This window comes from Sander vitreus, chromosome 18 (assembly GCF_031162955.1).
Source record: "Sander vitreus isolate 19-12246 chromosome 18, sanVit1, whole genome shotgun sequence".
Classification (NCBI taxonomy): Eukaryota; Metazoa; Chordata; class Actinopteri; order Perciformes; family Percidae; genus Sander; species Sander vitreus.
Genome location: NC_135872.1, coordinates 27,343,861 through 27,367,003, shown reverse-complemented (window position 1 = coordinate 27,367,003; position 23,143 = coordinate 27,343,861). Strand labels below are relative to the sequence as shown.

At 40.7% G+C, this 23,143-nt stretch overlaps 2 protein-coding genes across 3 annotated transcripts in view; one reads left to right on the top strand and one right to left on the bottom strand.

Annotated features, from left to right (window-relative positions):
- ppil4 (peptidylprolyl isomerase (cyclophilin)-like 4) overlaps positions 1-10,862 on the bottom strand; it is a 20,893-nt gene extending 10,031 nt beyond the window's left edge. The window contains exons 1-8 of the mRNA XM_078274732.1: positions 10,760-10,862; positions 10,344-10,411; positions 9,955-10,019; positions 9,725-9,842; positions 5,630-5,772; positions 3,636-3,732; positions 3,280-3,396; positions 3,062-3,186 (exon numbers count right to left, since the gene is read on the bottom strand). Coding sequence (XP_078130858.1) covers positions 3,062-3,186; positions 3,280-3,396; positions 3,636-3,732; positions 5,630-5,772; positions 9,725-9,842; positions 9,955-10,019; positions 10,344-10,411; positions 10,760-10,829 — 803 coding nt within the window. The 5' untranslated portion in view covers positions 10,830-10,862. The remainder of the gene's footprint in view (positions 1-3,061; positions 3,187-3,279; positions 3,397-3,635; positions 3,733-5,629; positions 5,773-9,724; positions 9,843-9,954; positions 10,020-10,343; positions 10,412-10,759) is intronic.
- A 19-nt stretch (positions 10,863-10,881) lies between these two features.
- ginm1 (glycoprotein integral membrane 1) lies at positions 10,882-20,455 on the top strand. Of its 2 annotated transcripts, none has more exons than XM_078274731.1 (8): positions 10,882-11,061; positions 11,221-11,292; positions 11,426-11,525; positions 14,377-14,528; positions 15,348-15,507; positions 16,084-16,313; positions 17,759-17,922; positions 19,672-20,455. In XM_078274731.1, the coding sequence occupies exons 1-8, from the start codon at positions 10,972-10,974 to the stop codon at positions 19,781-19,783; spliced, it is 1,080 nt and encodes a 359-aa protein (XP_078130857.1). In that variant the 5' UTR covers positions 10,882-10,971; the 3' UTR covers positions 19,784-20,455. The 2 variants fall into 2 exon arrangements, with proteins under 2 accessions (XP_078130857.1, XP_078130856.1); XM_078274730.1 differs by having other exon boundaries at positions 10,883-11,061; positions 14,374-14,528.
- Positions 20,456-23,143: the final 2,688 nt, after the last annotated feature.

The window sequence follows — 23,143 nt, the reverse complement described above, 5'->3', positions numbered from 1 at the left end:
CACTGTTTCCCTGGGTACTGGACTACTGGAATACTCTGGGCTTCATAGGGCTTCATAGAGCTCCGTGGAGCTCCGCGGAGCTGGCTGGCTACCAGCTGCCGGCATAACTAGAGTAGCTATATTTACAGTTTGAATTTCGTCACGCCACTTATATAACATCTACCCCAAGGTCTTATAAAGCTAACAATGGTGTCTGATTTCAATTTAATGCATTTTTGTGAACATTAGGGGTTTCGTTAGCTGCTACTGTCCCTTCAATCCTATGTGTACAGATCGCGGCTAGTTAGCTTCATTTTTGGCGTAATTAGAGTACAGGTACTGGTCATATAATTAGAATATCATGAAAAAGTTGATTTCTTTCAGTAATTCCTTTCAAAAAGTGAAACTTGTATAATGTATACATTCATTCCACACAGACTGATATATTTCAAGTGTTTATTTCTTTTACTTTTGATGATTAGAACTGACAACTAATGAAAACCCCAAATTCAGTATCTCAGAAAATTTGAATATTGTGAAAAGGTTCAATATTGAAGACACCTGGTACCACACTCTAATCAGCTAATTAACTAAAAACACATGCAAAGGCCTTTAAATGGTCCCTCAGTCTAGTTCTGTAGGCTACACAATCATGGGGAAGACTGCTGACTTGACAGTTGTCCAAAAGACGACCATTGACACCTTGCACAAGGAGGGCAAGACACAAAAGGTCATTGCTAAAGAGGCTGGCTGTTCACAGAGCTCTGTGTCCAAGCACATTAATAGAGAGGCGAAGGGAAGGAAAAGATGTGGTAGAAAAAAGTGTACAAGCAATAGGGATAACCGCACCCTGGAGAGGATTGTGAAACAAAACCCATTCAAGAATGTGGGGAGATTCACAAAAAGTGGACTGCAGCTGGAGTCAGTGCTTCAAGAACCACCACGCACAGACGTATGCAAGACATGGGTTTCAGCTGTCGCATTCCTTGTGTCAAGCCACTCCTGAACAAGACACAGCGTCAGAAGCGTCTCGCCTGAGCTAAAGACAAAAAGGACTGGACTGCTGCTGACTGGTCCAAAGTTATGTTCTCTGATGATCATCTCATCATCATCATTTTGCATTTCCTTTGGAAATCAAGGTCCCAGAGTCTGGAGGAAGAGAGGAGAGGCACAGAATCCACATTGCTTGAAGTCCAGTGTAAAGTTTCCACAGTCAGTGATGGTTTGGGGTGCCATGTCATCTGCTGGTGTTGGTCCACTGTGTTTTCTGAGGTCCAGGGTCAACGCAGCCGTCTACCAGGAAGTTTTAGAGCACTTCATGCTTCCTGCTGCTGACCAACTTTATGGAGATGCAGATTTCATTTTCCAACAGGACTTGGCACCTGCACACAGTGCCAAAGCTACCAGTACCTGGTTTAAGGACCATGGTATCCCTGTTCTTAATTGGCCAGCAAACTCGCCTGACCTTAACCCCATAGAAAATCTATGGGGTATTGTGAAGAGGATGATGCAATGCTCCAGACCCAACAATGCAGAAGAGCTGAAGGCCACTATCAGAGCAACCTGGGCTCTCCTAACACCTGAGCAGTGCCACAGACTGATCGACTCCATGCCACGCCACATTGCTGCAGTAATTCAGGCAAAAGGAGCCATTCTTTCCATACTTTTCAGTTGGCCAAGATTTCTAAAAATCCTTTTTTTGTATTGGTCTTAAGTAATATTCTAATTTTCTGAGATACTGAATTTGGGGTTTTCATTAGTTGTCAGTTCTAATCATCAAAATTAAGAGAAATAAACACTTGAAATATATCAGTCTGTGTGGAATGAATGTATACATTATACAAGTTTCACTTTTTGAATGGAATTACTGAAACAAATCAACTTTTTCATGATATTCTAATTATATGACCAGAACCTGTATATTTACAGTTTGAATTTCGTCACGCCACTTATATAACATCTACCCCAAGGTCTTACAAAGCTAACAATGGTGTCCGATTTCAATTTAATGCATTTTTGTATATTTCAGAGGAATTCTAAGAGGAGGCTAGCTAGCTCTCATTGATAGAGCTCCATCCAGCCGCAGGATCTATCAATGAGACTCGCGGACAAGAGGCGTTTATTTCCCTGATCGTTTGTTTAAATAACTCAACACATTATAATTACTATATAATATACATATAATTATAAGATTAACTGGAACCTGTGGTAAGAGATTGCTGGCGTAACAAGCTCGCTGACCGCGCTCTCACTCACACACACCGGCCATTTAGCAGGAAGAGGGGAGCTGCAGGCCCTGGAGCTCTGTCAGGGCAGCTGCGTTTGGTAGTCCATTAACCCAGAAAACGGTGACTTTGCGCGGGTATGGAGATTGATTGAAAAAAAATGCCAATAAACCAGAGCACATTTTTCTTCCATCCGGGAATGCTGTGTGGACTCGCCAGACCCTCCTCTGCAGCGCCGTAGAGGAAGGTGTGTTGTTCTTTTTAAGCATGTGGCTGATTGCCAGAAGACACATTTTGTACTATTTAAAAATGGCGGGTTTGTTCAGGAGACCCCCGTCTGTCGCTAGCAATGATGAGGACGCAGTGATTAGTGATGATTCTCTCCGACCAATCAGCAGTCTGCAGGTTTTCAGGTCACCTTTTGGTATCGCCTCAGCTCGCTTGGAACCTCGACGGAGGAGATACTAAATAAAGTACCTGTGGGCAGTTTTTTTTTATAAAAGGAAAAACAAAAAGGCGAGTAGAGTCGAGCAGGTGAACTCATGAAAGACGTTACCGCACGCCGGCTGTGTGGTGATGCCAGGCATCAGAGCAGCGGGCTGTGGGGTCAGGAAGACGTTTTCTCCAGATTACATGTAAAAAAAAAAAAATAAAAAAAAAACGTAAAGAGTAACACTGTCCCGTTTTTTTTTTTTTTTTAAAAACACACCGCGGTTTCGACTTTGGTATAGAGTATTGTGTCTTTCTGGCGGTAGCGGTACCGACTACTAGATTTTTGGTATCGTGACATCCCTATTCCACATGTACAAATCATTTCTACAAACTAGCAATCTGTCAAGCTTGAAAGTAAGCATCACCTTTTTATGGTCCCAAAGCGAGAAAAGATGATTTCCAGGTCCTCGTCTGTGGTCACTGGGTTTAGTTTACACACAAACAGCACGTTCTCTGGAGGCCTCATATCTGCATCAGGGAGGTCACCCACCTGAAGGAATGTATGACAGAAGTGTTTAAACATCCTAGACTGCATCTTTGGTATCTTCAGTTAAAGGCTGAGAGCAAATGTTGTTCTTCTTACCATCTCCAGCAGGATGGCCTGAGTTTTGGCTTCTTTCTCCTTCAACCTCTCCTCCAACTCCTCGGCTTCTTTTCCATCCGCATCGTCAATCGCTTCATCCGCTCCAATTCGGCCGCTCTGCACACCCGTGATAGAAACAGCTGGAGTTATTAGCAGTATATGCTGTTTTTACATATAGTGTATACATTCTTTCATGTTCATTCTTCCAGATAAGGTTTGCTGGACATGGATCACTTGTTCTTAAATTCTGTTTCTGGGTAAGTCAAGAAACTTTTGGCATTCAAATTTTTGTCTAAAAGGAAAACAACAACATTTCAGAGTTTTCCTTAATAAATTAACAATGGCACTGCACTCACATCCAGCTGCTCTTTGGTGGGCTCAGGTGATCGATCGGGCACTGGCAAATCAGGAGGGTCATCAAAAGGGTCTTCTAGGATCACTGTGTGGTTAATCCTGCAGCAAAATGACACTCATATCATGACTGTAACTGGCACATTTTGCCCGGAGTTTAAAAAAGATAATTAATACATGTCTTTTTGGACTCATAGGATACTACTACATAGACTACATAGGCAGTTTGTCTCGTTTGTCACCTTAGAACTGTAATGGTTTGTGTATTTGTGCCCAAAAGTCACAATACAGTGGTCACAGTCTGGTTCACACAGCCGCACGCAGAAACTATGTAGATTGATGTAATGTGGAGGCAAAGTTCACAAGTGAAGCTGATTGGTGTGCGAGTCAGTCCCACTATGGCGAGTGCTAATGAAACGGCGGAGCTGGAAGACTCGTCTGCAGGCTCCCTGTCAGCTACAACAGCAGCGGAGAGAGTTGTGTATAAGACAAGGAGGGTTTCTCTGCACTGCTCCACCGTTGTAGGGGATGTGAATGGAAACACATCCAACATGCATTTAGTATTTTCATCCAAGATGCTTTTCAGTTTAATAGCCCGACCTGTTACCTCTGGGGAAAGTGTTTGTAATTGTGATACATAAGTGTTTAAATGGTCCTTATTTTTTAAAATGAAAATGGTTTACCGAAGTTGCCAGAGGACAAAATGTTACCTCAGTCCCCAGCAGGAGGACTGTGTCGGTCTTTGACAATGTTCAAAATTAAATTAAACAAATGGCCTGATGCTTTTGGGATTTTTTCCTGCGGTACTGAGCTCGCACCGAACTGTGACTTCTGTGTACCGTTCAAGGTTATAACCGTTAACAAAAACAAACAAAATAACAAAAACTAGGTGGGAAAAAAACATTAACTGAAATGAAAATAAAAATGAGGCATTACAAAAAAACGAAAACTAACTAAAACTGTAATGTCTGTTTGCAAACCTAACTAAAATAAAATGATCAAGTAAATGTCCTTAGTTTTCATCTTTGTAAGTCATTCACGGAGCAAATAACGTTATATCTTTCAGAGTTGACATTTCCGACCATAGACCTGTTTTATACAGTCCATGCCATAGACATATATAGTTTCCGACTGGGAACCCCGAAAAAAAATTCAAATTCGGAAGAATGCGACAGAGTCCTATTTGATTATGACTTATGTGTGTCAGATAAAAGCAAGTGCCTCACAGTGGAAGGTGGTAAAATATGTGGACCATTTATTAAAGGGAAAAATCCCACGAATTTGAAAGTACATTTGAGGAGCGCGCACAAGGAGGCTAACCTAGCTTACTTTAACAAGGTAAAGGAGAACGCCAAGCCCCCCTTCCCCGAAACAGAAGCTAACCCCGGTAACGTTACCGGGCCAGGCAGCATGACGGAGACAACCGCAGGACAGAGAACACTACAGGAGGGCTTTCACCCAAGACCCGATAGCTGCTGGTTAGTAAATACACAGGAACATCACAAGCTGGAAGAAGCGTGGGTTAATATGTGGATTATTATGGGATGTCTACACAACTGTGTGAGTCGATTGACTTCAAAAAGTTCCCCACTTTACTCGAACCAAAGATCAAAACACCTGTTCATATCTGTCTTCTTTAGTCTGTTGGCTATTTGGGTTTTTTCCTGGAACACGTCACTTGCACATTTTGCCCTTACTGCGGTGTCTTGTGTGGACTGTTTACATATGTGTGCTCATCATATGTACATTTGATGTACTGGTGTTATTGTTGAATACAATGTGAATACATATTTCTATAATTGTATGATGTTTTTGTTGTGTTATTATTACACAATATTTTTTCTGACCTTTTAGAATCTTGGCCCTGACAAATAACCCATATTACAAAAAAATAATACAACTAATTAAAACTGAATTTGAAAAACAAAGTCTAAAAAATAAAAACTAATGAAAAATGCAAAACTATAATAACCTTGGTACCGTTACACCTCTCGTTTACCTGATATCCTGAAATGGGACAAAGTCTTTGTCCACAAAGGTCTCATTGATTTTGGCCAAGATGTCCATGCCTTCGGTCACTTCCCCAAACACAGTATGGACTCCATTCAGGTAGTCCAAGTTCTCACCCATGGTAATAAGGAACTGAGAAAAAGAATAACAGAATATGCGCATCATGTGAGTCATATCATGCCAGTATATCGAATTTTTAAGGTATAGCGATACATTTTCAAAGGAGCTATGGGGTGAGACAATACTGCTTATATCAATATAATTTGAGGTTACGCTACTCCCACTTTTTCTGTAAAGCCGTGCCTATGTTTGCATCTCTCCTCTAACACTCTCCACGCAACCCGCCCCCACTCGCGGAGTACGGGCTTATCTGCTAATGTTAGCTACCGACCGTTACCTTGAAACCATCCAGAAAATAGACGGTACCGTAGGGTGATTTCACGTCACCGCTCATTTTACACACAGTTTAACAACAAAACGCTGAGTGAACATTACTAGCTACATTGTTCATGTTGGTTTTGAGCGGTATGCACCCCCACTAACCTGGAAAGCGGTTTTAAATCAGTAACGTTACTACAGCGTGTCGGAGGAATACACACAGTCTACTGCAGCGGCGAGTCAGAGGCAGAGGGGCCGTCACAGCAGCGTGGCTAACGTTAGCTTCTTGTCTCATCTGGGGTCTAGTAAACAGTAAATTCATCGACTTCAGTGTCCACAATGCTATTTTGTGTGAGTGCGGATTTCATGTCGTGGCTTTCGCCGCCATTTATCACTTATTGAGTGAAGTAGTACTCGCACTGTTTATTTGTTCCAGTTGCTCTGCTCACCCTAGGGGGAGAGAGAGCGGATGACAGTTGCTTGAGTTCAGTAGAGCAGACGGTGCTACGACTATGACTTTTCATAAACAGCTGAAGGAGCGGTGGTGCGTGGTGTAAAACCAGAGAACTGCACAGTATCAACCGACTTCATGAAAGAGTCTCTCTCTCTCTCTCTGTTTTTGTCATCAATGTAGGTTGTGAAGCCTAGTATATGTTTTTCAAATTTTTGGAAATATTTGGTTCTTAAGTCTTCATATTTGGGACATTTACAGGAAATTTTATTTGGTTTCGTTATCCTGGTGGCAGTGTGTACAGACTTGTTCCTCTCTTGGTCTCCACACTTTCAAATGTCTTCCTCTTTCAATTTCCAGCTCATGGTCACTGGCTCTGTATTTTGTTAAAATTTGTATTTCTTTTGGATATTGGTTTTGAGATAATCGGCCAAATGGATATTTCTGTTCAGGGATTGATAACAGAGGAGTTTGTGTTGTATTTTATTTTCATTTTGCCATTGTTCTGTATACTCGTCTTTTAATTTAGTTTCAAATCTTTTGATTGAAGAGTGAGGATTGTGTCTGTGGCGGCTCTGAGGCTCAGTGTACCTGTCTCTCTCTCTACCTATTGACCTTTTTTGGATTTGAATTTTCAGACGGAATATACCGAGTTCTGCTCTGCATGCATTGTTTGGGGTGTTTGGGCAAACTTTTAGAATCATTTTACAGAATTACAATTGTAATTTTTCAGTGGGAGTTTTATCCCAGTTTTTAAATTCTGGTTTTGAAATCGGGCCCCAAACTTTGCTTCCGTAAAGCATTATTGGAGTTATCAGAAAATTGTAGATTTTTAGCCAAATTCTTGCAGGGATATTTGTTTTTCCAAATGTGCAATTGATTGCATACAAAGCTCTCCGAGCTTAATTACATAGAGTGTTTATGGCCAGGTTGAAACTCCCTGATAAACTAATTTCAACCCCTAAGTAATTATATGAACCCTTTTGTTTTAGTCTGGTGTTGCCCAGAGTGAAGTTGTAACTGGCTATTTCCCTGAGATCTGGCTCTCCTCTGAAATACCATAACACTGGTCTTTTTCAGATTGACTGTCAGTGCCCATTTCTGACAGTACTGCTCTAGGACGGACGGACCCTGTTGTAAACCCTCTTCTGTTGGGGACAACAGAACTAGATCATCGGCATAGAGCAGGAACTCGATGTTGGTATCATGAAGTGTGAGACCTGGGGCTGCAGATTGTTCCAACATTGCTGCATTGATGTAAATGTTAAACAGTGTTGGACTCCAGCTGCATCTCTGTCTCACTCCACACCCTTGTTTGAAGAATTCTGTTCTTTTGGAGCCAATTTTTACTGCACATTTATTTTCCGTGGACAGTGATTTAATAGGGTCATAGACTTTACCCCCTATACCGCTTTCAATAAGTTTATAAAAAAAGCCCATCATGCCATATTGAGTCAAATGCTTTTTTAAAAGTCTATAAAACATGCAAATATTTTCTCATTTTTTGTTTTGGTGTAGTTTTTAATAAGGGTGTGCAGAGTGTAAATGTGGTCTGACGTACGATATTTCGGTAAAAAGCCAATTAGATTTTTACTTAAGACATTGTGCTTGGTAAGGAAGGACAGTATTCCGGCATTAATAATACTGCAGAAAACCTTCCCCAGACTACTGTTCACACAAATACCTTTGTAATTGTTAGGGTCCAATCTGTCGCCATTTTTGAAAATAGGGGTGATGAGTCCATGGTTCCAGATCTCAGGGAAATAACCAGACTCCAGAACAAGGTTGAAAAGCTTGTGGAGGGGCTACTGTGCTTTAGCATCTCAGGGCAGATACTGTCCACTCCACAAGTCTTTCCAGTCTTCAGAGCCTGCAGATGGCTCTGTATTTCTATTAGTGTTATTTCTGTATCTAGGGGTTTTTGGTAGTTTTTCACTTTTTCTTCTAACTGCTGAAGATTTTCAACTACTGAGTGTTGTTGGGGGTTGATTGCACTATAATCAATATTATTATACAAACATTCTAAATGATTTTTCAAGATCAAACCATTTTGTATTGTTAATTTATCTTTAGTTTGTCTTGGACTGAATTTATTCCACAAATTCCAGAAGAAGTTTTGGTCAATGGCTTCTTCTATTTTGTTAAGTTCTTCAGATCTGTAAAGCTCTCTTTCTTATTGATTAGTATTTTGTAGTATTTTAGTGCCTGATGCTATTGGACCCGTATTTGACTCTCATGGGGTTCTCTGTGTTTTAGGTTAGATAATAGTCTTAGTTGTTTTCTAGCATAAACACATTCACTATCATACCATTTTTCTTTTGAAGGTTTGTGTTTTGTTATTTTGTTACTATAGTTAATTATTTTGAGATTTGATTTTGTAGCTAATTCATCAAAATATTTATATATATATTTACTCCATCGTTAGTGCATGGGTAGTTAGTAAGTCTGTAGAGATTAAGTTTGGATTTGATTTCTGTACTGTCAAGTGCAGTTAAATAATCCTCTATGTTGCTGCATTTTTTTCCATATATATTTTTGATGGAGGTCATACATTTTGCTGGTTTCTGATTCTGGTACAATGCTATACTTTGTAGACTTATTTAAAAAGAAAGTGTTGTTTGGCAGTGATCTGAAAAGGGAAGTTGTGGTAAAACTACAAATGCAGTGATATCCTCTGGGTCGAAATCGGTTATCGTATAATCCACCGCACGGTTATCTAACACAGAGGAATAGGTCATTCTACCCAAAGAGTCACCACGGGTCCTTCCATTAACGATGTAAAAGCCCACGCTCCGTTTTTGCTCTCATTTTGATCACACTCTGTTTTAATAAAAGTGCTTGTGACATCTCACATGTGGCTTTGACATTTAACCCACTTTGTAGAAGAGATACATATTGTGTTGCCATTCAGTCGAAAACAATTCTTTGGTCCATATTGCCCAGCCCTAATATAACTTCTGCTAAAAAAGCAAAAACCGTCTACACAGCTTGTCACAACATTTTTGTCACACCAAAAATAGCTAAATTGGTAATGCCAGTGTAATGTAAAATATTCTGTTCTATGATGATTTCTGTATGAAACTATAGTGTGGGGTTCTTCAACTAATCAGCTGATTTATATACTAAATATATAAGTATTTGTAACTTGGATGATCAAGTGAAACCATCATTAAACCTAGTATCAGGAATCTTCCGCTCTGGAAGCTTTTTGCAACTTGCAGGGCAAACGACAGTGTGACTGTACATCTTATTCACCTGAGAACCATGCTGATCATTTCCATTGTTCACCATGGACACCGTCCCCTTCTTCCTGTGTTTGATACGTGGCGTTTTCTCTGCATCAAAAAAGCGGGCCTGGTCCCCATAGAGTTTGCTAAACACACACACACACACACACACACACACACGAGAGAACATTTCTACACAGTGTTCAACTTGAGGTGTCAAAAAGACAACAAAACAAAAGGTTGATGAAGATGACTGACCTGTAGACAGATTCTCCACCACGCCCTGTCCCAGTGGGATCTCCAGTCTGCACAATGAAGTCTCTCTGAAGAGGAGACAAACACAGTGTTACAGCATCTGTCCAACTTCAAAGATGGACAGATAAATTAGGAGAGCCCAGAGGTTGTGCATTAACATAGGGGGGTTTGGTGCCTTGCTCATGAGCACATTGGCAGTGCCCAGGAGGTGAACTGGCACCTCTCCACTTCTTCAGAGGTAGTATGTCCCAAATGTAAGCTGCTTACAATACTATCATACTGCATGCAACAGTACGTCCCTGTCTGGGACTGACGTTACATCGCCCCCCTCAGGTAAGTTCAAATGAGTTCAGCTGAGATTGATTCATAGCTGTTACATTTAGTGTACCCACCTGCACATTGTGGATGAGGCAGTAGTTGTAGTACTTTATCTTGCATAGTTTCAGAAAGTTGAGGCAAGCTGCATAAGAAAAAAAGAGCACAGAGGTTAAACCGAGATATACAACGACAGTCAAAACATGACCATACCCTTAATAGAAAAAGCGTCTATTTAGCGCAAATACATTAATGCCAAATAAGGCTGTGTGCTGGTTTATTCCAACTGTGTTGTTTTAGCCCGGTTATCTATTTGCTAATAGTGCTATTAATGCTAAATAAACACATGAATAGGACGCGAGCAAGCTAACAGCCTCTGCTAGCACCCACTAATTCTTTGCTTCAGCTGGTCAATAACTTAACGTTACTCAACTAGCAACCAGTTGCTCGCGAAATTAGCTGCTGTTGAGTGCAAACGGCTTAATTTTCTTACTTTTAGGTCTTTCTTCTGTAAACAAATCAATTACGACATCGCCCAACGTCGTTTCAAGGAGCACCGCCATGCTGCTGACGTTCCTGATCTCGCGAGAAGAGTGTTTGGATATTCGGGAAATTCCGCGAGCGTGCGCAGTATATATGTGTTGCTCAATGTTTTTGTTTTAGCCTAGCTCTCTTGTTGTTCCTGGCAGGTGAAGTGAATACAAAATGGAAATGTCAGCTCTGTTAGTTAATGTTATATCTCTTCTTTTTGCCTCAGTAACGTGCACAGAGTCGTCGCCTAGGCAACTGAATACGGTAACATGACAGCAACAACGCACATTGAGCTAACTGATGATGTTGATGTTAGCTTAGCGTTAGCTAGCTCAACGACCAGCCTGACTGGCAGACATTATTGTGTTATTAACCTCACGTCTGTCCGTGCTTTCTTTTATTTTTAATGATTGATCTCCACAGGAAAACATCCTGATTAATGTGACGGCAGGGACACTGGCGGACACACAGCTGCAGGACTCCAACAACTTGCAGGTAACGTTAACGTTATACAGTACTTAACGTTACTAAACGAAAGTAACGTTACAGAGACCAATCAGCCAAACCTTACCGTTGTTGTTGTTGTTGTTGTTGTTGTTGTTGTTATTATTGTTATTTCTTCTTTCAGATCAATTTAAACATATCGGTGGGCGAAGAGCAGGTGCTGGTCAATGATATCCCAGTAGAGCTATCAGGGGTCACCAGGTTCAACTTCCAAGCGCTTCTCTGTGAGTTTTCCTAAACCTAAGTACTAAAACCATAATACCACTAACCACAAGAAAGTACAAAATATTATCCTGAATAAAATACATTCTTAGAATGGATTATTCTTGTTACAAAACGTCAAAATTAGACGGGTTGCTCTCTTTTCTTTAATATCATGTTATGGGCGGGACACAAAACAGAGTGTCTGGGGTTCCTCCGTCATTTGAATCCCATTTCCTGCATTTCTACATACATTTAGGGACTATGACGATACAAAATCCAGGAAATAATTAAGTTGATCATAATAGCTTCTTTCCGACCAAGTAGTTACAGGAACGTAGTTATAGGAACAGTCCACTTCTAAACAGTTTTACTAACCACTCTCCCCCAAAACCGTTTTTCCATTTGCATTCACACTGGCCAAGTGGCCATAGGAACTGACCTTTTGTTATTATGACACAGCCATCTAACCACCACTATGCGGGAAAGGGAAAAGGGAAAAGACCCTGCCCTGAAGTAGGAGCTGAAAGAGTTACAGGAACTGCGGTCAGAGGAACTTAATAATCCCCAAATTGGTCCAGTCGGAACACGAGAAAAGCCTAAGCCTCGGTAGTGATCTTCCAGTTCAGTCTGTTGTCGATGTGGATGCCCAGGTACTTACAGTCCTTCACCATGTATGTCACATTGCTAAGGCGTGAAAATATTAATTAATAATGGGTTTCTGTGGCCCTAAGAAACACCTCTCAACTAGGGCTGCAACTAACGATTATTTTCATGTTTTCACATTAGATGTTCAGTCCCTAAAATGGTGAAAAATGTCATTCAGTGTTTCCGAAAAGCCCAACATGACGTCCTCAAATGTCTTGTTTTGTCCATAACTCAAAGACATTCAGTTTACTGTCACAGAAGAAACCAGGAAGATGGAATCACAGAACTTGTACTTTTTTTTTTTATAAAAGATGACTCGCACTTAATCAAGATGAATCAATTATCGAAATAGTTGGCGATTTAATAGTTCGTAACTAATCGAATGATCGATTCATCTTTGCAGCTCTACTCTCAACTCTCCAATGTATGGTTAGTCTGTTAAGCATATGTTGTTCCTCTTGTCCGCCCCACACATCTGTTAAAAACGAGATTTTTCAGTTATATCTGCAGCACTACGACACGCAAGCAATCTAAAACAGGGTTCCCCACTGGCTCTTAAAAAGTCTGATATTTCAAAATCAAAATTTCAGGCCTTAAAAGTCTTAAATTGTGTTTTTAGATGTTAAATCATTTTAAACAGGTGTTCATTTTCCTATGTTCATGTAACGCTGCCTCAAATGCTCTTTTTTAAATTCCGTGTAGTTCTTTCTCTCTCTAATCCAAATATAATTTCGCTGCATTACGACTACAAATGAGACCAACATGTAACTTATATTGTAGCCAATCAGCTTTGGTGTTATTGCCGCGAGTCTCTTTTTAGATTGTACCACAGACATAAAACTTAGATTTTATTCTTCAAATATGGGGAAATGCAAGTTTAAAACGAAAAAAAATGTGTAATGTCCACAACACTGCTTTGTACTCCCATATTTAAATGCAACGTTTCGACCCTACTGGGTCTTCTTCAGGCGTATGGTGAACACATTTGATGAAGGGATATATGTAGGTCTCACATTCAGCTGACACACCATCTGGCTTCAATTAGTCTGATTAGATCTGAACGGCCCAAAAGCCCCACCCATGACATTTTCATAGAGGGTTTCACCAAACATATACATCTCAAAAGAGGGAGGGCTTTTTAAAAAATACAATATATCCAAAGAAGTACATGATGTAACTATGCACAACAACGGAGAAAAAAGGAAAAACATTCAGTAGAGGAAACAATTCCATATATATAAAGCTACCCCAAACAGTTAAAGAGTTAATGAACATTACCCCACTCATTCATAAAATCTGCTGCTGTAGTACTTACAGAAACAAACAATATCTTACAACAGAATGGTTTTATATCAAATTCTTCATTAAGACCATGAGGAGACATTGTATTTAGATAATGAATCCAAAAGGTTTCCCGTTGGAGGAGCCTTTTATCCTGGTCTCCCCTGGTTTGTTGACTCGCTCCACCCCTATGTATCTGAGGGCGCTGACATTATGCCCCGCCCGTTTAAAATGAGCCGCTACAGGGCTGCGCTCATCCCCTGTTCTAATGGTGCTTCTGTGTTCACTGATTCTGGTCCGTATCGCTCTCGTTGTTTTACCCACATATGCTAAACCACATGGGCAACGAATTAGATAAATAACATGTGTGGTGCTACATGTAATAGCACCACGAATGGATGTTATTTTACCAGTGTGTGGATGATTAAAGCTTTTACATTTGTGCGTCTACGAACACTGGGCGCAACTACCACATTTATAGTTACCATCGGGCATACTGAGAAAAGAAGTTGTGGGTTGCGAAACATATGTCATTTTTAACTAAGCGATCTCTTAAATTAGGAGCACGCTTAAAAATAAGCGTAGGTTTTTCTGGAAAAACTTTCGTTAGTTTAGGGCCCGAATCAATAATGTGCCAATATTTATAGACAGATTTTCTAAATTCTGACACCAGTGGGGAATATGTTACACAGCATAAAGGGGACTTATTTAGATCTTTAGGGCGCTTTTTTGTTCGAAGACACTCTGTGCAATGAAAGTTTAGCCATACTGAAAAAACTGAATTTAGGGCCTGAGTTGATGTTGTGATAAAGGTCTTAAATTTCCTTCATAATGGTCTTAAAAAGTCTGCTAAACTCTGTAAAAGGAGTCTGAAGAAAATGGATGTCTTTAAATTGTCAAATGTATTTAATTTACATATTCAAATGTGTATTCAATTTCCAGTAGACGGCATCAATGGAAGCAGTGAGTTTGAATCTGGGGACTTGGTGTCCACTGTCACCCGGGTGATGGTGAGCCAGAACCGGCTATACAGCGACTCAGAGGAGGTGGTGGCTCTGCAGGTGTTCAGTGAAGTAATAGAGATGGAGGGCAAACAGGTAAATATCTCCTGACCATGAGAATTGGAGAGAATACACCGACAGAACCTTGTTTGTTATTTTACCCTCAAAACTCGCAACCTTAACAATCGTACATAATCATTAGAACTGATCAAATACAGTAATAGACTATGTTCACACACACGTGTCTTTTTTGGCAAGAAAAAGATGACTAGGGCGCTTTTGGTTCCAAAAAGCAGCCACGAACGTCTTTTCTTGCTATAGCAACAGCTACTGCTACGGTAGCCTAGCTAGAGCGCTATGTGTAGCGGTGCTAACGTTAGATAAAACAAAGTGGTGGAGCGAGCTAGAAAAAGAACAGAGAGAGAGAGAGAGGTGCTAATGCTAACGTTAGACAAAACAAAGTGGTGGAGCGAGCTAGAGAAAGAACAGAGAGAGAGAACGGTGCTGCTAACGTTAGAAAAAACAAAGTGAGTTCCCTGTATACGGAGCACCCGGTCATATCTTATAACTCGCTGTGCTCCGACTCCATTTTTTCTTGTTGTTATGGAAACGGCAGGTCTGGCTACTCCGCTTGTCATTGGTCGGTTGTCAAAAAAGCGCTTGACGTAGGGCGTTTTTTTTTGAAAAGTTGAGCGTTTTTCAACTTCAAAAAGACGCTCCGAGCTGCAGAAAAAAAAGTCGGCAGTGGCGTTTAAAAAAGCCCTCAGGACTTTTTTGAAAACACGGTTATACTCCGTAGGATTATAATGTAAAACAGACGCTGGCAGCTTCAAAAAAGACACCAAGTGTGAATATAGCCATACCCTGTGTAAAACATGATTTGGAATAGCAGTATTTTGGGTTTGTATCATTTAGGTCCAGCAGCCTGACATGTGTGAGGTGAAAATACTGATGAGCCCAGATTTCCAGAAGCTGGCTCAGTTTACCAACATCTACCCCATCGGACACAGTGAGATCTTCAGGGTTCCTAGGGAGAACGATGTGGTGGTCACTGACACACCAAATCCTAGGAAAGGTATGAAAACATCTGATACTTTATAGCAGTCCAGTTTAGGGCCTTTTCACACATGAAAGTCCAAACCAAGGGTCCGGACCAAGGCTCATGTTTTTGTTACATTGCATACATTTGATCCGGTAAGTTTTGGTTTCACACTGCACTTATGCAAGTGCACTAAACTACGTCCTGTCGTCATCACGTACGTGAGCCACGTCTCCCGATACTTTTTGATTGGTTTGTAGACGGGCTTCCCCGGGAACTTTACTTGGGTTTTGAGGAGTGTCGTGTTTTCAGATTTTGAGAAAAGAGAGGCTTTGTCCGATGAAGATTAACAAAAAGATTTAATGAGAAAATGGCATGACAAAAACAAGTTTTTACGCTGCAACGGGCTGAAAAGCTGTCTCTCCTAACGGAGCCACATCTTTTCAGTCCCTCTCCTTCCCTCCGCTGAATGAATGAACCAGACCATGGTTCAGTTTGGTCCTCTTTTGGTCGGACCAGATTTCGGCTGTATGGTTCGGATCAAACTGAAAAGTCGCAAAGTGTGGACCAAACGAGTATTCTTTTTTTTTTTATTTTTTTTTTTTAAATCAGACGAAGAACAGCTGATCTCCCAGACCACTAGCCAGTACCCCCTGAAGCACACAGAGACCACCCAGGAGGAGATCGCAGCCCCGGGAAAGCTCCCAGAGACTCCACTTCGTATGGACCCCGACCTCCTGTATGATGTCAGATACGATGATGAGTTTGATGCCAGAGAGCCGAGCCAGCCGGATCAGATTCAGATGGAAACTCCGCCCAAAGAATTATTATCATCGTACTCTGTAAGCCCAGTCTAATGCTAACCTAGTACTGCCTCAGAGGTGTCAGTGGTAGGTGTGGTTTGTTATGTAGGAGGAAGAGGGTCTCTTGAAACATTGAATGGAAAGTCAGTTTATTCAAAGGGATGCATGTTTACATGCACAGCAGTAACCGGGGTTAAGTGAATAACCGTATATGCGAGTTATCCCCGTATACATAAGCTGGGGAGAATGACAGGAGTAACTCCACCTCCAAAACAGTAGGTGGCGCTCTGCCAACGCACAAGGCTTTTTCTTCTGGTTGACCTATGTCAACATGACACGGACCGATCACTAAATTAGTCAAATTTAACAACTTATGTTTAATTTACACATTATTAAAAGACAATATTCCGACCAAGCTGTTTACTGAAAGTGAATATTCCACTAATTTTCCCGTTTACATGTAGTCGTGCAAAATACGATTTTTGTCAAAGTTTTCCAGCGGTGGTGGACTTGTTGGAGCGTGTGAACACAGCTTCTCTTCCATTCCTTCAACCAGCTTCTTGAAAGGGTCGGCGTAGCGATGTGTGCGCATATCCAAAAACCTGTTGATATCCAAGTCTTTGAAAATGTTTAAAAGTAGCTGTGCTTCTCCTTCTTATCGGGTCTCCAGCCTTGCAAACCGTTGGCTGGTTGGTTTGTGTACAGAAACCATAGCAACGTACAGAGCTGACCGTAAGCCGTAAACAGACACGAGGCCGTAAACTGGGCGTAAAAACCCAGATTAAGACACATATTCCGAATGCGCTGTATACATCAAGAATGCCTCTAAAGCTGGAATAATACCGAAATATCCCACGTCTTAATCGAAAAATACTATATTCAGAAAAAGGCCTTATTCGGAATATCCAACTGGAATATGCTGTTTACATGACCTGAATACGGAATATTGTCATATTTGGAATAATAGTGGAATATGGTGTGAATGTAAATGTACTCAATGTAAAAATCTGCAAATGGGTCTTTTAGACATCTGTCATCTTAGTTTTCTAGCCTTCACCTGTGCACATCGTTCAGACACCCTTCTATAGCATGTAGTACTGGTAGAGCATTGTACCAGCAGGAAAAGCTAGGGCTGGGCGATAGGGAAAAAATCTGATATCACAATATGCTTGACCAAATATCTCGATATCAATATTGCAGCGATATTCTAGGGATGACAATTGGTGCTTTAACAAAATATTTTCACACTTGGATTTTAGATAATCATCAGTAATGTGGACATAATGTCTAAGTGGGGAAACGGCAAATAATAGAACAGCTAGAACAGTCTGGTCAGTTCAGAGAAGTACATCACTTTACTGTAATGCAGCCTTTAAAACCAGGAAAAGACAACACTTATGTCATATCACGATATTACGATATAATGTCAATATATTGCCCAGCCCTAGGAAAAGCTCATGTCTCCATGTCCATCCTCTCCTCAGGCCATGTGTCAGTGGGTGGAGAAAGTGAGGGAGCGTCTCAGGCGCTTCAGCTCCGAGTCGCTGCCTCTTTTCTTCCTGGTCATGTGGGTGGTGGTGATCGGCGTTGTCGGGTCGGCGGTCATCGTCAAGATCTTGGACATGTTCTTCCCAACTTGTGAACACAAGTGAGTTTGTTTCACGGCGTTTACGATCGAACAAATGGCACTGGCAATTTTATTTATATAAACTTTTCATTACACATTTAGCCAAAGTGCTTTACATTAAAAACAGCATAAACATTAGAACAAAGCATACACAGAAATAAGAACACCGTATAATGTAGAATATTAGCTGTGTGCAGTCATTGAGGAACTGGTTCAAGGAAATGTCTCTGACACATAGAAGGTTAAGCCTTTAACTATAGTTTAAGTCTTTTATGGCATAAGAATGCATTGCGTACCAGACAGATAAGCAGAAGAACAGGAAAAGACAGTTCAAGTTAAGAGATTAGGAGAGGAAATTGCATCACACAGAGGCCCCGACCTTGGTGTGTGTGTGTGTTTGTGAAAGATAACAGTTTCTGTCTAGAAACTAGGAGACACCCCCGTGTGAGGAGAGAATAAAGACCGGAGATCTTGGTGGACTGAGCTTCGACTTAATGTCTGTCGCTAAGGAAACTTAGACTCTGTGAACCCACAGTTGTGTTGTAACTTTTATGCTGGACTCAGTCAAATTTGCTTAAAGGTCCCATGGCATGAAAATGTCACTTTATGAGGTTTTTTAACATTAATATGAGTTCCCCTAGCCTGCCTATAGTCCCCCAGTGGCTAGAAATGGTGATAGGTGTAAACCGAGCCCTGGGTATCCTGCTCTGCCTTTGAGAAAATGAAAGCTCAGATAGATGGGCCGATCTGGAATCGTCCCTTTATGACGTCATAAGGGGAAAGGTTACCTCCCCTTTCTCTGGTTTGCTCGCCCAGAGAATTTGGCCCACTCATGAGAAAGAGACACATCATGGCTTACAAACAAGCGAAGCAAGGCCACACCCTCACCCTCCACCTTGCCCCCCCTCTCTCCTCCTCAATAGCATTTAAAGCTACAGACACAGAAATGGCACATCCTAAGGAAAGCTCATTGTGGGACTGGCTCTAGTGGCTGTAATTCTGCACCAAGGCTGAATTTCTGAAAAGAGACTTCAGATACAGTATTAGGGGACCACTAAGACCTATATAAAAGAGACTTCAGATACAGTATTAGGGGACCACTAAGGCCTATATAAAAAAGACTTCAGATACAGTATTAGGGGACCACTAAGGTCTATATAAAAAAGACTTCAGATACAGTATTAGGGGACCACTAAGGTCTATATAAAAAGACTTCAGATACAGTATTAGGGGACCACTAAGGTCTATATAAAAAGACTTCAGATACAGTATTAGGGGACCACCAAGGCCTATATAAAAGAGACTTCAGATACAGTATTAGGGGACCACTAAGGCCTATATAAAAGAGACTTCAGATACAGTATTAGGGGACCACTAAGGCCTATATAAAAGAGACTTCAGATACAGTATTAGGGGACCACTAAGGCCTATATAAAAGAGACTTCAGATACAGTATTAGGGGACCACTAAGGCCCTTTACATAGGACCTTTAACTGAACTCACTTAACTGTGTCAGATTGATCCTTGTGTTCTGGTAAACTTAAGTCAGATGAAAGAAGGCACAGGAATTAATAGATTGGCGTCAGATTTGACAGGCCTTAGGGCTTTATTTATGACAAATTCCACTACAATAAGCATCAACACAACAAGACAATTCATAAAAACTAACAAAATACAAATCCCCTGCACTACTTTACCATGTCATCAGTGACCGGTGACCTCCCTTACCTGATTGTCTCTCTTTTCTTTTTCTTTTTTTTTTTTTTACAGACACATCTTTCACCTAAACCCTGTCACTCTAATGCCTGAGGATGAGAAGCACACTCTGCTGGAAAACATAGAAATCGAGGCAGAGGAAGAAGAGGAAGAGAAGAAGCCTTGAATGAGGGTTGACTTAGCCAGCTCCTTTATTTTCAGTTTGTTCGTATTTGTTTTTCAACCTTGGTTATCCGGTTACACTTTCAGCATGGCCTGGTTTTGTCGTTTGCTTATATTCAAAAATGTGTGAAGCAGTAGGTCGTGTTTCACGTCAGCTGACCCTTTAAGCACAGCAGCCATGCAGCAGGAGATCGTTTAATGGCTGGTCCACCTCAAATTTAGTGGCATGATCAAAATGGGAAAGAAAGTAAGTGATTCCTAGTGCTGAATCTCAACTTCCCATGTTGTGATGTCAGCTGCGAAGGTGCTGGTTAGCTGTCAGTCAGGGTGTTAACCTAAGTCTTTGCAATCCAACTCTTTGCTCCCGTGATTGGTCAGATCAAGTTTATGAAAAGTCACTTTTTAGCCAGTCACAAATGACTGTGCTTTTACGGTAACAAGTTACTAGAAATGACCTAATTGGGTAGTTTTGCTTTACCCAGGTCGCATCAGACAGCTAGCCCGCATAATATATATCTCGTTTGTTTAATATGTACCAAAACAGTGTAAAAAGGATTACGTTCCAGACTATATCTGGCACAGTGACTTCCTCCGAGGCTTACCATGAGGTTGCCAGGCATCCTGCAAAGACTCCAGGAAGTCACTGCTTGGTCCTTTTCATCCAATGTCGGGCAAAGTCAAACTGTTCCTTTAAGCCATTCTCAAAGTGCTGAGGAACAGACGTAAGGATCAGAGGACACCGAAGACGAGCAGATATAACTATACTGTAGGCTTAAGTAATAAATATGAACAAACTGAACATTTGAGGGACTGCATCTGATGATTTAGTCTTTATGTGCACTAAAAAGACTTTCTACATGTAGCAGTTCTTCTCACACTGAAACGGTTTTTTTTTTCTTCTCCCAAATGACCCCCCACTGCAAGAACACTGTGGCAGCACATGCACTAAAATGACTTTATTCAGTATATGTATAATGTATGTAATGAGGCCTCTTTGTCATCCTTTAAGTGAAGAGAAAGATAAATAATTATAATTGAGTTGTTAGTTAGGTCGGATGAAGTAAGGTAAAATGATGCACATAACTGTCACTGTAAAATGTCATTACAAATCTGGTGTCTGCACATTTCGTGAATACTGCCCCCCGACCCCCACCCCTCATCTAAACTCTGAATGTCATGACAGAAAAAACACCCCGCCCCCTTCAAGGCCTGCTTTCCACTATTGAGGCTCATATATTGATATTGATTGTCTTCTTTCACAGTGCCTCAGTGACTCTTTCTGGGACTTTATCAGTAAACGGGGGGGTTATAATTGATTTTCTTTAATCGTGTGTGTGTGTGTGTGTGTGTGTGTGTGTGTGTTTTCCTGTCACTCATAATGGAGAATGTAAATTAGGTTGTTCTGATTGTCCGTGCACTCTAAACATATAAGACAACTACTGCTGAGACTGATGTTAAACGGCATGTGCACCAAACATTCATTGTGTAAATTATTGTTCAAGGAAACAATCTGCACTTAGTTTAGAATCATGGAGTGAAAACTGGACTTGACTGGACTTTTTTTTTGTGGTGAAGCGTATGATTTATGGGCACGAATGACTTAGATAACAAACACCACTATCACTCCCGATGTTTTTCACGAGGCTGCGTGCGAGGGGACCAAGCAGCTGGACACAAAGGCCGGTTATTGGTTAAAAAAAAAAAACATCAGCTTGTACAGCTGAGGTGGTGATTTTGTTCGGTTAATCTGCAGAGTGCATGCTGTACTGCGCAGAAGGTGCATGTGTAGTCTAGCTAGTGAATGCAGTTTTGCTGTTCTATCAGCAAGTTATACATTAAAACAAGGAAACCGCATGACGACTTAAAACGGCTCAACCTGTGGCGGCTTCAGTCTCAAATTCCAAATTGATTAACTCAATACAACAGGTCAAGCATGGATTCATATGTAAAACAACAATGTATTTTGATTTGCTCTTTGTTTAAATGGTGGCAGACCCAGGTGTTACTATTTTGAGCCATTCGGTGCAAGTACAGCTGGACTGTGTATTTGGGTCTAAACTCCTGCTGATTAATTAAATGCTTTCCTTCAAGCCTTTGTGTTGTGTGATTATTATGGTAGTGTAGGCTGAGAGAAATAAGAAAAATACACTAATCTGGAGTGAACACACAGCGCACACCATTACTACAGTAGTTCACATTAGAGGATGGATATCCGAACCGAGCCCGGGCTGGGTGCGCTTGTTGCCCCGTGTGCGCTGCTGCGCTCATCTGTTGACATTTCCGAATGCCTATCTACAAACGTACATGTGTCATCAGTATGAGAAAAAAAAATGATTTTAACTGTGTCGGGCTCGGACAGAAATATCTTAATTTCCGTCGGGCTCGGTCACTGCTCTGTCGGACGCGGGCCGGGCTCGGACAGAAAAATGCGGCCCGATCCGCACTCTAGTTCACATGCAGAGGTGGAAAGTAACATTACAATTGCTCGCGTTACTGTAATTGAGTAGTAGTTTTGTGTACTTTTACTTTTAAGAGTAGTTTTTTAAAACCTGTAATTTTACGTTTACGTAAAAATAGAAAATGAACCCTATTTAAGACGCTTTTTTCAAAGTTTTTGTCAGGTTTTTTCTGTACTTTTTTTTAATTTAATTTTTTTTTACTACCACCGTATTCACCATTAACACCAACTTATAAACTCTAGTTTTACACTTTTTTTGGAATTCATGGTCAATAAACCTCATTAAAATTAAATAATACCTAATTTGAGTTAAAAAAAAAAAAAAAAAAAATGAATAAGCTGAAATTATGAATTATTTCGACAAATAGTTATGATTTGGTGGATAATCACGACTGTCAAAGTTTAGTCCGGATATGGGTTGTCTTACCGTCGATCAACAAGCAACTTGTTTTTTTTTTTGGTTTTGGTCGTCTTTTTCGACACTTTTCTTGATCTGCCGACGCTCTTAGATGTCGACTAGCGATAGTAATGTGTCTCCTTTCGGTGTGTGTTCTAAATGTTTGCATCATGTATGTTTTTTTTTGGGCTTTTTATCTCAATGTCTGGGTGAGACAGGTTGGCTGGTTTGAAAACAGGGCCAGTGTGTGTTTTGATCCCAGTCCGTCACTGCCTCTGAGTGCTGTAGTTTTTACCCCAAGCAGACATATTGTTTACTAAATAAACTTACATGAAAGACAATGTTAATATCCAGAATCATTAACTTTAATTATATCTCGTTAGTGTCATCTACAAAAATGTGAAAGAACCACACAGTTCTAAATAAAATCAAGTGCTTTAAAAAAAACAAAAAATAAAAAAGGGAAAAAAAAAACAAAAAACCAAACAGGACTAACATTTGATTGGCAG